The sequence below is a fragment of the Macaca fascicularis genome, chromosome 3 (genome assembly GCF_037993035.2).
Source record: "Macaca fascicularis isolate 582-1 chromosome 3, T2T-MFA8v1.1".
Lineage (NCBI taxonomy): Eukaryota > Metazoa > Chordata > Mammalia > Primates > Cercopithecidae > Macaca > Macaca fascicularis.
Genome location: NC_088377.1, coordinates 88,320,175 through 88,335,896, shown reverse-complemented (window position 1 = coordinate 88,335,896; position 15,722 = coordinate 88,320,175). Strand labels below are relative to the sequence as shown.

Below are 15,722 nucleotides of genomic sequence, written 5' to 3'. Positions count from 1 at the left end.
TGGGAAGCTGGGATTGACACTCAGAGCTGCTCCTGGGCACCTGCCCTTGTACCTGCACTAGGCTCCAGGGTCTGCCCTGAGAGCTGTTTCCCTCTGGAGAAGCCTCATCTCTGCCTCTCTCCATGTGACGGCTGTGGCTTAAAGTGGGACTGGTAAATAAGACAGGGTTGGGTAGGGGAGTGCATTGGGAGCTTGGAGGTTGAAGTTTAAGAAGTTATGCTTCCTCTAAGTGTTGCTTCCAGCTTTAAGCTTAGGATAATCAATAGCACACCGGTACGAGAGTACTGTCTACATCAATAGACAGATCTCTTCTGGTTTTTAGCCTGAGTGGAAATATTCAGTTATAGACGAGCGTGTGATTTCACCAGTGTTTTGATAAAAGGGTCTGAAGTTTCTGATGAAGTGTTATATTCGCTTTCAATGGTATCTAACTGGCCATAAATATGTGGGAAAATATCAAACTTGAGGCAACTTGAGTGAAGTAGACAGGGGAAGGGGACTGTCTTTGTTGGGGTGAAGTATGAGATAGTAAAATGCATACATTTAGTAGTTAAGAACATCTAAAGGCCAAACCTTCCTCATATGCACCAAGCATCCATTAAAACAGTATGATTTGTGTATGAGGGAACTGATTAATCAGCAGCAAACCACTCACTAATGAGTTTAGTAGCCTTCAATATGTTTTTTAGCCTTTCTAGACCTCCTTGTAGTTGGTTAGGTCATTTTTAAGATTCCACAATTAGCAATAATGTCCTGGAAGGAGGACACACAAACTAGCTACTAAAAGAGGATTATGTTCATTCCTACTGAACAGAACAGAAACTACACCCCATTCCTCTGAATCACCATTTAGAAATAAAATGTGGTCAATCTACCAGTCTATTTTATTTGTCTAAGCCCACCTTGCCTAATGCTTTGGCTCTCAGACCCACCCTGTTTAGGGGAAATGTGGCCACTGTAGATGTATGGAACTATTTGCTGGGTATTGCCTGTATACCCACAGATAGCAGTGTCACAGAGCACTCCACAGCCAGACTGAATCCCCAGCCCAGGGGAGCTTAGGTAGCACTCAGGCAAGAAGGGGTGGTACTGAGGGAAGCAGAATGAAGTTAAAGGTGAGAACACCTGAAAAAGGCAGAGCCTACAGCTTAAACCCTGCCATAGCCTTAGCAGTTTCTCAAATAAACCAAAGAGAATTACCACATGGCCCAGCAATCCCACTTCTAGGGATATACCCAAAAGAACTGAAAACAGGTGTTCAAGCATGAACTTGTAAATGAATGTTTACAATAACACAATAGCAAGAAAACAGAAACTCTAATGTCCATCAACAGATGCATGGATAAACAAAATGTGGTATAGCCATCCAAGAGAATATTATTCAGCCATAAAAAAGAATAAAGCACTGAAACCTGCCACAGCATCAATGAACTTTGAAAACATGGTAAGTGCAAACAAGGCAGAAATCATACAAAAGGTCACATTTTGTATGATTTCATTTATAAGAAATATCCAGAATAAACAAATCCATAGAGTCAGAAGACAGTTTGGTGGTTTTCAGGGGCTGACAGGGAGGGGAAATGGGAGGTGACCGCTTCATGTATACAGAGCTGCCTTGTGGGGTGATCAAAATGTCCTGGAAGTGGACAGTGGTGGTGGTTACACAACATTGTGACTGTGATCAATGCCACACTGAACTGCAAACTTCGAAATGGTCAAAATGGTAACTGCTACGTGATATGTATTTTACTGCAACATGTTTACGCTAGCCCAGTGAATAAACTGGCCAGACCCCTGGCTGGAGCCATCCTCTCTCCTCTCTTCCTCCCCCACTTCCTGCTGGTCCTCACCTCCCGTGCCTCTGAGCAGAAAGGATAAACCTAATGAGCCCAAGTGTCAGCGCAATATAAATTATGGCCAGAGGAAAAAGGAAACAACTTGATGCATGGCCGAGGATCTAAGAGAGGAATGTCCACCATTGTTTGTGATTATGGATCACGTCACAATCTAATAGCAATTTTTATTTAATCAATAATTTCCATGCTGAACAGACAGCCCTGTTACAGAGAATCGACAAGCAGGTACTGATAGCGACAAGCCTCGTTATTAATCTTTCCTCTGCCGGCTTATCAGCCAAACTACTGTAAAAGGCACCACCAAGATGGATTTTAGAATCCATCTTGCTCCTCTCCCCCCTCCCTTTTCTTTTTCCCTCTCCCGTAACATTTCATGTAATGTAGACGCTACATTTATTTGAGTAACCTGGGGCCTGTGTAGCATAAAAAGGCAGTTCACATTAAGCAATTTCACAAATCAGTAGGACCTAGACCATTGCTCAGGGTTAGCCATTATAGGCTAATAAATCATACTTTCTCTTTGAGTTGTCAATCGCCAAAAAGCTTTGTACAAGTGCTGGCATCTGTAATTCTGTAAAGGCTTTTCATCTTGAAATAAGATGCTCTGGACTGATAACAAGAATAATCCTCTCTTGATCAAGAAAAAAAAAAAAATCTGCATTTTACCAATTAAAGCTGCAGCCAGAAGCCAAATGGCTTAGTACTGAGATTCCAGTGAAGTTTATCTCTGCTAAACACAAGGAGGAATACAGTGAGGGCTGTGTTTCACTTGCAGCTTGACTACTTTATCTTGTGGTAGAAACTGCACCAGAGGGACCTGTGAGAACTCTCCCTGTCCCCAGGAAAAGCCACCAGGAAGACCTCCTCTTCATGAACCGGGCTCTCCTGCCTGTCCTAGAGAGCTTCTTGGGACAGGTCACTTGTGCTGAAGCACGAGAGAGAGCCTAAAGAAACACCATGTCCCTTTAGGGAGGTGGAGCAGCCGAGATAAGATTGGGCTGGTTATGTTAGAGACATGGTCAGCTGGAGAGAGTCCTGTGAGTCTGACAGAAGACAGCTAGTGCAGTTTTGTTTTCCTGATTAGAAAGACATTTTCATTCCTGCCAAACAGACCAGCAACTACATCCCATTCATCTGAATCACCACCTAGAAATAAAATGTGGTCGACCTACCTGTCTATTTTATTCGTCTAAGCCCACCAGACCTAATGCTTTGAATATTCAATCTCTGTATTTGTCCAAAACAGTCCTGCCCTGATTGGAAGAAAAGCGGCCACTGTAGATGTATGGAGCTATTTGCCGGGTGATGCTTGTGTGCCACAGGATTGTATATTCATAACTAGAAAATAAGACACACCTTATTATAATTTTTTGAGACAGTCTCACTCTGTTGCCCAGGCTGGAGTACAGTGGTGCAATCATAGCTCATTGCAGCTACCTCAGCCTCTCAAGTAGCTGGGACTACAGGTATGCCTCACCGTGTTTGGCTAAATTATTATTATTATTATTATTTTGTAGAGATGGGGTCTTGCTGTGTTGCCCAGGATGGTCTTGAACTCCTGAGTTCAAGTGATCCTTCCACCATGGCCTCCCAAAGTGCTGGGATTATAGGCATGTGCCACTCGCTTGGCCTGGCATACCTTATTTTGCACAAAGCAAAATAATGACAAAGGAAAAACGATAACAATCACAATAAAAGCTAACTGGCTCTAAAAACTTGACTAGCACTGTAGTAGATCTCTCTCATAAACTCTCAGAGATAATTCTCCCAACAACCCTCATAATCCTCTTTTAAAGAAAGATAACAGAATCTCAGTACCCTTTGGTAAAGAGACTGATGCCACACAGGCAAGAGACAGGGGTTCCATGGGCAACATCTCTTCCCAGTGCTCAGCCAGCAGCCCTGAAGCTTCTGACTTCTCTCTGGATATCATGTAGAACATCCACATCAGCTGCCCAAACTGTAACTGTAAAACATCTCCAAATTATCCTCCCAAATTTTAAAAAACAATTTCAAATAACTTCCACTGCAGAGTCTCACTTCTGGCCCTTCCCCAGCCTACTCTTCCCCTCCTTAATACACTGTACTTGCAACTTCCCAGATTTTGCAAGGCTCAGCCCCATCTTTCTAAAGCTGATGCTGGCTCAAGCCATTCCTCTCATCAAAAGCATTTAATTCTCCTTACTCCATCTGGAATAAAAGTCAGACTTCTAGTCTAGCAATCACGTCTCCCATAACATGGTGCTACTTGGCTCTTTAATCTTACCACCCACTACCCTTCTGCCTTCCGGACATACTTTGGTTCTGCTCTAACTGCATTACTTATCATACCACTCTTCAACCAAAAAGCATAAAACAAATCATTTGTAATTATATTTCTAATTCAAAGAGATGTCAAAAACCTCAGCCTTTTATTATATTAGCTATAATCATAGATAAAATTTTCCCATACTTTCTGTACCCATTAACTTCTTCCTGCTGTCTTCTCCACATAGAATCCCCAAAGCCTTTCTGCAATGGTCTTTTTGTGTTTAAATCTGCCAGTTTATTCTATACCATGCTCATGTCCAATCACCATGAGATGTATCTTTCATTCCTTCTTCTGTGCCTTCACTTTACTCATTTTCCCACTGTTCTGCTTGTACATTGATGGTACTCATAACAGTCTGCCCTGTATGCTCCCCTTACCCAAAGGGGTAGCTCGCAACCCCAGCATCCTAGATCTGATATGCTTGAAGCATTTTCTTCTAGATATTATGCCTGCAATTTCTGAAGTGGCCACCAGGTGGTGATGATGGATCAACAGCAGATGAGTAAACAGGTAAGATTAACAACAGCCTGCATAGGTAAGCCTGTGCAACTGAATCAATGGTATACTTACGACTATTTTTAAATGTTCATAAAAGTCCACTTAATCTCTCCATTCTTCAGTTGAATGAGTTTATTAGTACTACTTGCTATGGATTCTATTTGTCCTTACGTTTGAATAAAGCTTTTGAGTTTACAAACTACTTCCATTATAGGATCTCATTCTATCCTCATAAACAAAAAACAAATTAAAAAACCCAGTGAAGAGCCCAGAAAGGATATTATTATCTCCACTTTACAGATGAGACACGGAGGACTTACTGCAGGGTGACTTACTTAAATTCAGAAACAGTTTCTGCCAGATGTAGGAATGAAAGGCAGATCCCCAACACACTATCTGGTGTTCTTCCCATCCCCCACTCACTGATTAACGCTGGTTTTACTGGTAACTGGGTGGGGTCGGGTGGAGTTGGTTTAAGTTTAAGGCCTTGGCTTATACAAAGTCTCTTGAGGATATCCCATTTACAGTTCTCTTCTCTTGCAACATTAATTGTTCTAGAAAAAATAAAAATGCCTCCATGGTAGTATTTGGCTAATCCCAGAGAAGCCTAAATATCCCCAAATCTTAAAAAGTCCTCGCATTAGAAAACCGCTTTCTGTTCCCGGAGCTCTGTTTTATGTCAAAGCAAGAGCCTGATCTCCAACTCTGCTTGCCATGATCTCAGAAGCTGGAGTCTGTGTGACTTCCCTAGGGCTGAAAAAAAAAAAAAAAAGTGATGGAGTTTCTCCACCAAGAAGAATGGCTTGGCTGGTTATGGGCCTTGCTGAGAGCTACTGTGTGCCTAACCTTAGCAAATGTGGTTTTAAAATTAAGCTCTGCCAGTTTACACACACACACACACACACACACACACACACCCCACATATGTGTATTTAAGTAGCTTTTTACTAGAGACATTTTAATGAGATCATCTCTTATTTCTAATCTGAACATTCTAAAGTACATTTAAGCAGGAGAAACTTTTTCTTTAATCACAATTATATTTTTTCGTTTTCTTATGTGTGTTTTTCTTTCTCCACACTATACGGCAAAAGGAAATATTTAGGGCATAACTGGGGGCAATGCTGTCTCCCAGGGGACATCTGACAATGTCTGGAAACAGTTTTGGTTGTCATGACAAGGGAGGGATGCGCAGGACAGCCCCCCACTATAAAGAACTGGCATCTCGTGGGGAGAGGCTTGGAATGCTGCTCAACACCCTACAATGCCCAGGATAGCTCCCAACACCAGAGAATGATCAGCCCCTATGTGCTACAGTGGAGAAATCTTGGTTTGGTGTAACCACTGAAGAAAATTTCCAGAAGGATATCAGGACACGAAGACACATGAACAGGAGAGATGGAATCTCCACACCGCAGAAACACACAAGGAAGAAGAACCTGCAATGGAAGGAATGAACCCAGAGGCCCCTCCAGTTCTTCTCTCGCAGTGTTTCATGAACTGGGGGCTTATCGACATCTTTTTGCAATTACTAATTTCATGCTGACATACCAACCCCAGCACTGTCTGAATATTAACCTAACCCCTGCTTTTATACGTGACATGCATGGACATAGCAGCCTCTACATATCTTTACATTTTTCTCTCTTATAAGCAGAATCACTAACATTTTATTGAGTATAACTTTTTTAGCTAATTCCCTCACCGTTTTATGTGGTAAACGTTACTATTTTCGTTGGAAGCAGAGCAGGCTGTGAACCCAGGTTGGTCCACTTTGAAACACATTCACATTGTGCTGCCACTGGGTAACGATGGGAAACAAAAGTGTTCTTTCAAATCAGGTGCTAATTCTTCTCAAATCATCATTATCATCACCACCATCATCATCAACATTTCATCAGGCCTCAAAAGTTTACCTGTATGATTTACTTTGACTCTAACCATAATTTCCACCTGTTTCCTAGGAGTCTTTTCTAGCATCCCTCTGTACTCCTCCCTCTCTCAGCCCATAGTCACAATACACAATTATGGCTTCATTATGTTTTGCCTCATGTTGTTCACTATGCCTCTATGTTTCCTTATCTCCCCCTCACAGTTAGACTGTCCAGTTCTTGAGGGTGTAAATCATGTGCCCACCACAAAGCTGGGGCTGTGGGTACCACATGGGCTGTCTCCAGCCCATGCAGCGCCTGCCAGGGCTCTCTGCACATCTCATCAAGAGCTGTTGAGCAAATGGCTGATCCACTAATGTTGGCTTATACTTTTCCTAATAAACAGGAGAATACATTATGCCAGCAACATCTGCTATAGGCAAGTATATTCAAATGAGGTATGCAGCCCAGTCCAAAGTGACCACCATTCTCACTTGTCTGGAATGGATCCATACAGAATATTCCAGGGCACTAATTATTGGCAGAATCTAGAATCTCACCTAAAGTATCATTGAGAACCAGCTAAAAAGCTTTCAATAGGAAAATGTTCCCCAGATGGCAGAAACAGTTACTCGGAGGAAGATTTTGATGAAATATTTCAGGGAGTATACAACGAATGAATGAATGAAGAAAGTAACTAATACATGGTGCCTCCTAAACTCCACCTGGGGGCAGTCACCCATAACTGTTCACAGCCTCCCCACTCCCAGCCCACCCCAAACTTCCTCCCAGGCTGAAAGGGGAGGGGGACTCTGCACAGCACTCCCGGTGGCTGCCAGCCAGCAAGCTGGCACTTGAGAGAGAATCTGTTTGCCATCCCTATCCTAAGGACTATCCAGTTCAAACCTTTTGCTTTCTTTGACTAAAACCAAGGTTGAACGAGGCAAGATGTCTTGGCCAGGTCTTACTGAGCAGACACACACTGCAGAAGAAAAAGGAAGTCTCTTGCCTTCAGTCTAGTGTACATCCCAGTTTAGCAACAATTAATATAAAATAAGTCACAGAAACCAACAGTGCCACCGCATTCTCCTCCCCCACTCAACCCAGCGAAACACACACATAAAACAACGAGAGACGGAGTGACCTCTTCGAGACCCTCTGTCTGCTTCTCATTAGACCTACTGCATGTGATCTCTGCTTGGCCTTGGACGTTGGGGACAGTGTTTATTTTCACGGCTGTTTCACAGTATGATAAGTGAGAAAATAACGTTCTAAGGGGTCAAATGGTTCGAAGGAGGTCATCCCAAGAGGCAGGGCAGAGATGGGGCTGCCACTCAGAATCCCAGCTGGGCCTGGGGGGCTCTGGCTGGTGGACCACACAGTCCTCACACACCCTCGCACTCGATCTGATCTCTTGAGTGTCTCTTTATGGGAACAATTTCTGCAGGTGCAATTTAGTCAGCAACTTTAAAGAGAACGTGACCCTTAAGGCAAAATTGTCAAAAGATGGCTTTGAAGTTTGTAGTACTTAGTCTATATTTTATATGCCGTGTTTCCCAATAATTAGAGTAACCAAATTAACTAGCAGCTCCATGTAGGGAAAATAAGATCAAAATCTCCACTCATTCGTTTTATGTTTTATGTGCACACAAAACTAATTTCTGCCTCATATCTGAGACCTCTATCACATCTTAAACTCAATTTTCTCTTAGGTAAGGATAGACAATGCAACTTTAGCAAAGGGATCAAAATTATATGGGAAACATTTAAAATGCAAATTTAGGATCATGGTATTAATGTGAAAAGAATGTCTTCACATCCTAACTCTTCCTTGCATTTCTACAGACACATCAATTCTTCACAAATTAGATGTGCTTTCTTTATATCTAAATCTCTATATTAAAAAGAAAGCGCCTCATTTTCATGCTGCTGATGTATAGAATTTGTTTCCAAATGGCAGCAAAGGTGATTATGACTGTATTCTTCTGATAAAGGAAACTTCAGCATGCTTTTAGACATCAAAATTCGCAGCATATGAAAGCATTTTAAAATCCAAGTAGGTGGTTAATCACTCTACAAAAAGGTGAATTTCTGACACTATGTTTAAAGGAGACAAATGGAGGATTACAGAGACTTAAATGCCACCCAGTTGAAGCTGGGTGCTAACAGAAATACATCTCACGTTCTCTGTGGTTCTGCCCCACAGGGAGAAGACAACATCCCCCAGTGCAATTGCCAAGGGCCCTGCAGGGTCATGCCGCCGGGGATTGGGCTGGCGAATAAAACTTGAAAAATCATTTGACTTTTTAAAGACCTTTGGGGAGAATATTACATGTGTTATTTCTTACACAGAAATAGGGAGTTGGACTGTTGAAATTGAGAGCGAAGAGTTGCAGAGTTACAGCAAACAGGTGGACATGAAGTATGGTGATGATACTATTATTCTTTCAATCTCAGCACTGATGTTTTCAAGCATAACCAGCCACTCAGCAGTAATGACTCCACACTGAGATAAAAGTTATTTATGTTTATTCCTTTTCCTCCTCTTAGAAAGCCTCTCAAAACATAGGTGGTATATACAATGTCATGCACAACGGAAGTGTATAGGTTTCAGAGAACCTGAGACTGACGTGTGCTGCAGGCTGTGCATATTTCAGACACCTCAAACATCAAAGAGTCAAAGATGGAACTTACTTCTAGGACAAAATTAAAACAAGAGGGAAATGAATCTCTGTGTAGACAGAAAGTGTCCTTCCTCCGTGGAAGAAGCTGGGCTGAGCTGCTTTGCATAATAACACAAGCTAAACCAAATAACATCAGCACAAACCAAACAGCTTAAACAGAAAGCAAAACCAAATAACACTTTGAAAATGGATACACTACAACTCTCAGAAACACATTTGAAGTTATGATTCACACCTTTTATAATGCTCAACAACAACAAAAGTCTGGTTAATTTAAAATTGAAGAAAAATATGGACTTTCAACTCATTTTGAGATGTTAGAATGTGTGTCTTTCAAATGGCAAAAGAAAATACCTGCATCTTGGCAAATCAATAATAAATTCAGTCTTCAACGTACTTAGAATTAATTTTTGTTCTATATATTTCTCTTGCTTTTTTGTTTCCTTCAATTTTAACTGACACCAAGAAAGGGACGAAGCACAACAAGAACACAGCTAACAAAAACACGCATCTATCTTCTTAGCTTCTGGTCACAGAAGTAAATTATGACAAATTTAATACTAGCTTGAGAGTAACTAAGCCCAATTGTAATTATCTTGCTGGGAAGAGAAATTAATTAAACATCCCTGTGATAAAGACCCAGCAGCAAACCTAGAATAAACACATAACTGGTGAGGGAGAGGGGCTTGAAATAAAGGAGAAGAGAAGGGAAGGGCTAATATTTAGCCCATCTGTTCAGATAGTAATGGACGAGGTAATCTTTTCAAGAGTACATGGAGTGCATTACAGTGGAAATGAGACTACCTGGCGGGCAAAGTCAGCCGAGTTTCTAATTCTCTTCTTCAACTTTGTGATTTGCTAATGTGAAACACATGTCTCCCTTTTGCACCAAGTTCAAATAACTCCAGAATTCCAACCGTGCAGCTCAACGACTGAACCAGAACAAGGGGAGAACTTGTCAGGATTTAAGAGCTTTCAGCAAAGCCCTTCAATTGCAGCCAGCACCCTATTCCCCGGAAGGATATCAATTATAGATAGTGACTTGCTTTAGCAGGCAGTCGGGACTGTCAGACACTAGATAGACAACCATGAAGAATCATGAATCTTTCTATTAACTGTAAGAAGGGGAAAAAGAATGGGTCACGGCTATAAATAAGGCAGAGCATCAGAATGGTTTAACACCTTGCCTCTTGGTTGTATGTGGCATGAAAATTCAACTAATTCACAAAATGTCCTCTCTCCAAGGAAAGTCACAGGAATGGAAACTGTTAATGCTTCCCTCTGTAAAAAAGTAGTTTTTGCAACTGGTATTTATTCTACCACCAAAGTAATTAGGTGGACTTGATGTAGCTATTCCTTCAATCAACATAATACAAAGCACCTACCTACTCTATAACAGGCCACCACTATTGCTGCCAGATATACTCATGAGTAAGAAAGTACACGCATGTCATGCAATGTAGAATCAATTTAAACATGCAAACTTGGGGATCCTGCACCTCAGACAGTAAGTAAAAAGGCAGAAAATAAGTGATACAAACTAGTATTCTTATTTATGTTGTGGTAAATTAAAATTCTTAATTCATTTAATTAAGTTTATTTACTCATATAATTTGTCTCAGACTAAAATTAGTATCATAAAGGTAATATATTGGATTTTCTTCTAATCCTGACATGAATTTCTTCTGGTTAATCTGGAATTAAAATATTCCACTGTATATGTGCGCATTCATATTTTTTAAAGACCATTTTGATAAAACAGACAACATGCTGGTCATTTAGTTGGTAGTTTTAAGCAGCCTTCCTTTAAAACTACTCAGATCTCTCTATTAAAACATCATTGAGACCACTGGCCACCGAAATTAAATTCAAATACCTGCAATTTCACCGTCTTTTAAAAGCTTTCACATTACTGTATTTAGGCTGTGAAAGGGTTAAGCTTACTACTGCACTCCAAAAAATATTACTTCAAACCCTGCCTCTTATGAGGAGCACAATTCATTTTAAATGTAGACTTAGAATAAGCTCTTATTTCATTCCTGATTTGGTAATGACTGAACCAGTATCCAACATTCCTTGCAAACTACAATGACTTCCCCTCCAAAACAGCACCATGAGACTGTGTCACCTTCAGGATATTTTAAAAAGCAAGACATCCTGCCAACATCTCTTCTATGATAGCAGGTTTTGCACAAACAATTCTCTTCATGTTTGTTGATCATTCATTGTATCACTAAGGATACACATAGCATATGCTACTCTTTGGGAGTATTTCCCCATACTAAAACAAAAATGCCAAACTTTTCTCCCCCTTGGTATTCCAATGTCTTTGTGATTTCCATTAAACAGTCAGCAAGAATAAATGGCCATTAAGTCACGCTTGGCTTAAAAATAACACTTGCATCAAATTAAAGAAAAAGAATCAAATTAAGTTCATGGAAAAATTCTGGAAATATACCTTAATTAAAAACATTTGACTTCTTTTTTTTTTTTTTTTGCTGTGCTCAGAAATCTATAATTCTTTGTATACAATTACCAGGAGACATGATTTAAAAAGCAATGGAGGAGAGGAACCCTGGCGACAGCATGTAAAATCCTCAAAACATTCTGTACAGAACAGAGCTCAAAATCTGGCACCCTGTGTGCTTAACACTATAATGTAACTGCAATGCGTGGAATATATTATATAGGATGTGCCGAGTTGCAGGAGACACACATTAAAAGATCACACTGCCTATGAAACGTGTGGGATGTAAGAGGGACTCATAATTTTAGTGCTTAATCTAAATGTTAGTTATCAAAAAACATGAATTGCCTAAAAATACAGTTACTGTAAAAAGAAGAATGGATCATGGAAGAGAAAGTGGAGACATAAAAAGAGAGAGAGCAGGAGGAGGAGAACCGCAACAAATGCTACTTTGTCCAATTTCTCATCACATTAAAAGCTTGAAAAACTGCCACACTTAATGCCTCAACAGGACTCTGTGCTTCTGCCAGCGGTTGTAGCACCTGCATCTTTTTATTCTTGATCATCTAAATGTTCTTCCACGTCAGCCGCTCCTGGTCCCATTTGCCAGGGAAAACTCCACTGGTCTTCAAGAAAGTGCCAAGAACAGTGAAGCACTGGGAAGGGAGTATCACAAATCAGGCATGGGGTGGGGAGAAGGCTTTGTGCACACTGCATTATTTGAAATGATATGCAGAAGAGTGTGTAAAAAGTTCTGAACCTGGTTTGGAAGAGGAGGTGTGGTACTCAATCTGACCATGCTGCAGTTTCCAAAACATCCATCACTAAATACATTTAAAAACACATATAACTTTTTCCATGAAACTACTAGCCCCACAAGAGCTGGCCTCAAACCAAGAAATGATGTTACCTAGCTCATCTAGAGTACTAACTGCGGCTTAAAATAACGGGAGCTTCCTTAGGCTTTGAGAGTTTGGGAGAGGAAAAAAAGAAATTCCCCATCTCCACGTTTTTTCCATTGTTACCGGGCCTGGGAAGGGGAATCAAACTTGGCTAAAAGGTTAATCATAATTCATGTCCAGCTTACTATTACTCAATAACCATCAAAGTCGCTAACTCAAAATGGTGTTTTCTGGCTTACAGGATCAGAGTCATTACACTCTCTATTGAAGACTTTATTGAATTTTACACTCAGCTTTAGCTGACTGAACAGGTCAAGCACCGTGGCTCCGAGTTTTCTTTATTCTCAGAAAGTCATAAAGCCCTCTCCAGTTCGCAATGCCGCTCGCTAAGAAACTTGACTCAGCTCAGGGTCAGAGAGGCCGACCTCCCTGGAAAGGGTCACAGAGCTGTAAAGCCCCGTTTCTGAATACCATCCACTTACGTGCACAAGCTGCTCTTGGGTGTCGAACTCCCTCGTGCAGCCTTCCCAGTGGCAGTTTGTCTCATAGATGACTTCAGGCTCCTGTTTGCTTTCATCTTTGTCCCCTTCCTCCTTGACAAGGGTTGTTCCTTCGGGCTGTTCCTGAAAGAAGAGGGTAGGGGGCAGGGAACAGAGAAGGGGGAAGCATCAGACACAATGGGAGGGAAGACAAGAAGAGAAAGTAAAAACTGGATTCATGGTGTATATGTGCCACATTTTCTTAATCCAATTACTATGCAGCCATCAAAAAGGATGAGTTTGTGTCCTTTGTAGGGACATGGATGCAGCTGGAAACCATCATTCTTAGCAAACTATCACAAGAACAGAAAACCAAACACCGCATGTTCTCACTCATAGGTGGGAACTGAACAATGAGATCACTTGGACTCAGGAAGGGGAATATCACACACCGGGGCCTATCATGGGGAGGGGGGAGGGGGGAGGGATTGCATTGGGAGTTATACCTGATGTAAATGACGAGTTGATGGGTGCAGCACACCAACATGGCACAAGTATACATATGTAACAAACCTGCACGTTAGGCACATGTATCCTACAACTTAAAGTATAATAATAATAAATAAATTAAAAAAAAAAACTGGATTCAGATTTGGGTCTAGGGTTTTGTGAATTGAAGAAGTCAAACAATAAAATCATTTCTGTGCACGTTTTCAGATTTACCAAATACACTCTGGGAGTTTTAACATGTGATTCAAGGCAACAGCCTGTCAAAACGAGGATTAAAAGTTGAGGCCAAACTTTGCTGCCCTGATTACAGAGCTGAAAATAAACCCAAATGTCATCTTAAAAAAACAAAACAAAACAAAACAAAACCAAAAACAAACAAAACAAAGCTCATAAGACAATAAATCAAATTAGATCTTTACCAAAAGATTGGTACTTCTATTTTGTTTAGTTGTTTTAATTATTTTCGGTTTGTTAATTTGTTTCTTCTTATATTTTGCAATTGAGGGAAATGGTTTACTAGTATTTCTAATTCTGTTTTCCCTGCTGTTGGAGACTGTGTGAGACACTTTTGTGGACTTTATAGGGATAATGTCCTCTCGATTCAACCTCTGATCTCTAAGGATATGCTCACTACCCAGGGCCCAGGGGCCACAGCATCAAAGCTCAGGGGCACAGTCCTTCCTGCGGCAGCTTCACAGCAATGCAAATCCAAGTCATTTTAAGAATTCATCTTGTGTAGATTCAGGTCCCAATCCGGGGCTAGATGATAAAAACCGTATGCAGGCATTGAAGTGTAACCAGCAAGGTAGTTGCTGTCTGGCAATATGCAAGAGGAAAGATCCATTTCAGAACCAGTGACACCAATTTACTCCAGCCTCCACGTTCTTGCTGAAAAGGAAATTTGGGCAAGTAGTCTGAGGTTTGGGCTGAAGCAGCCTGATGACAACAAGGTCCAGATTCTCTGGACAGCTGGACTCTTGTCCAATCTCTATGTTGGGGAATTAGCATTCATGGAGCTCCTTCCTGCGTCAGGCTGAGAGTCCTATGAGATGATATTATGGGTATAACCTATACATCCTTAAACTGAGGCCTAAAGAATTTAGGTGACTAGAGGCGGAGTCCGGATTGAAATTCCTACACTTTTCCTTTCAGAGTTTTGGGCTGAGTGCCAGGATTTAACTAGCCTTAGGTTAGTTGTGTTTTCATCCCTTCTGGTTCGCCAGGCTCTCCTAGAAAGTGGGAAGTAGCAAAATAAGAAAAAATGAGAACACAATTGGTATAGGAGCCATCAGTAGATCTGCCACAGCTCAGGCTTGGGTCCAGGAGCTCAGTAATTCAGGCTCAAGATCACAGATGAGGATTGAAGCCTGGTCTCACCTGTGGCCAGCAACAAATTAATGCAACCATTTCCTCTATGAACTACAGCTGACCATACTCCTAACCTGCCTAACCTGTCAAGAAGCTATGCCCCACATGGCTTCCTGGACTGCATTTGCTTCTGAGCTAGAAGAACAGTTTAGTGACTCTATACCTAGCCTTTTGTACAACATGTCGAGTATGGCCAAGGTCAACAATGCAGTAAACAAGGAACTGCTGTGAAAAGACACCAGGACTGGGAAGGAAGGGGGAGCTGGCTTAAAGACACCAATCTTGGGAGGAGTGGACGCTGGCCTGTGCACCCTGAGTGTCCTACCTGTTGCCCCCGAGCCCCTGGGCTGGGGAGGTCTTCATCGGGTTTGATCTTGGACCTCTTGTTGTGCATCGGGTCACCAGTGCTGCTCACTGCAGACTCACTCGTGGGCTTGTTCTGCTGGTCACATTTGCAGAGCCAGAGACAAAAAGATTTTCATCAACAAGGAGCAGTACCATAATTAAAACCTGAAACTCGGGACAAGCGGGCTTATTTGGCAATAAAGCAACAACTCTGATAATGCTCCAATTCCCAGGGTAGTAGAGTTCAGATAGTATGTTCAAAGCTAGAAAATACGTAAATGCGGCAGCTCTTCATTTTTAACTCGTGAGTATAAACTCCCTGTGGCTTTTAAAAGCTAGAAGAATGGAGCTGAGGCCCTAAGCTTTAACAAGCTCCAACAGGGTATTTCAAAAGAACAAAGTTGTGAGGAGGGTAGAAGACCAACCCGTTC

The 15,722-nt window shown here is 41.4% G+C and overlaps 1 protein-coding gene across 15 annotated transcripts in view; it reads right to left on the bottom strand.

Annotated features, from left to right (window-relative positions):
- GLI3 (GLI family zinc finger 3) overlaps positions 1 to 15,722 on the bottom strand; it is a 280,541-nt gene that overhangs the window by 49,063 nt on the left and 215,756 nt on the right. For 8 of the 15 annotated variants that reach the window (XM_065542082.2, XM_074036582.1, XM_065542078.2 and 5 more), the window contains 2 exons: positions 15,272 to 15,388; positions 13,072 to 13,212 (listed from right to left, as the gene is read on the bottom strand). In XM_065542082.2, coding sequence (XP_065398154.1) covers positions 13,072 to 13,212; positions 15,272 to 15,388 — 258 coding nt within the window. The remainder of the gene's footprint in view (positions 1 to 13,071; positions 13,213 to 15,271; positions 15,389 to 15,722) is intronic. The other 7 variants (XM_074036580.1, XM_074036583.1, XM_065542079.2 and 4 more) reach the window with 1 other exon arrangement.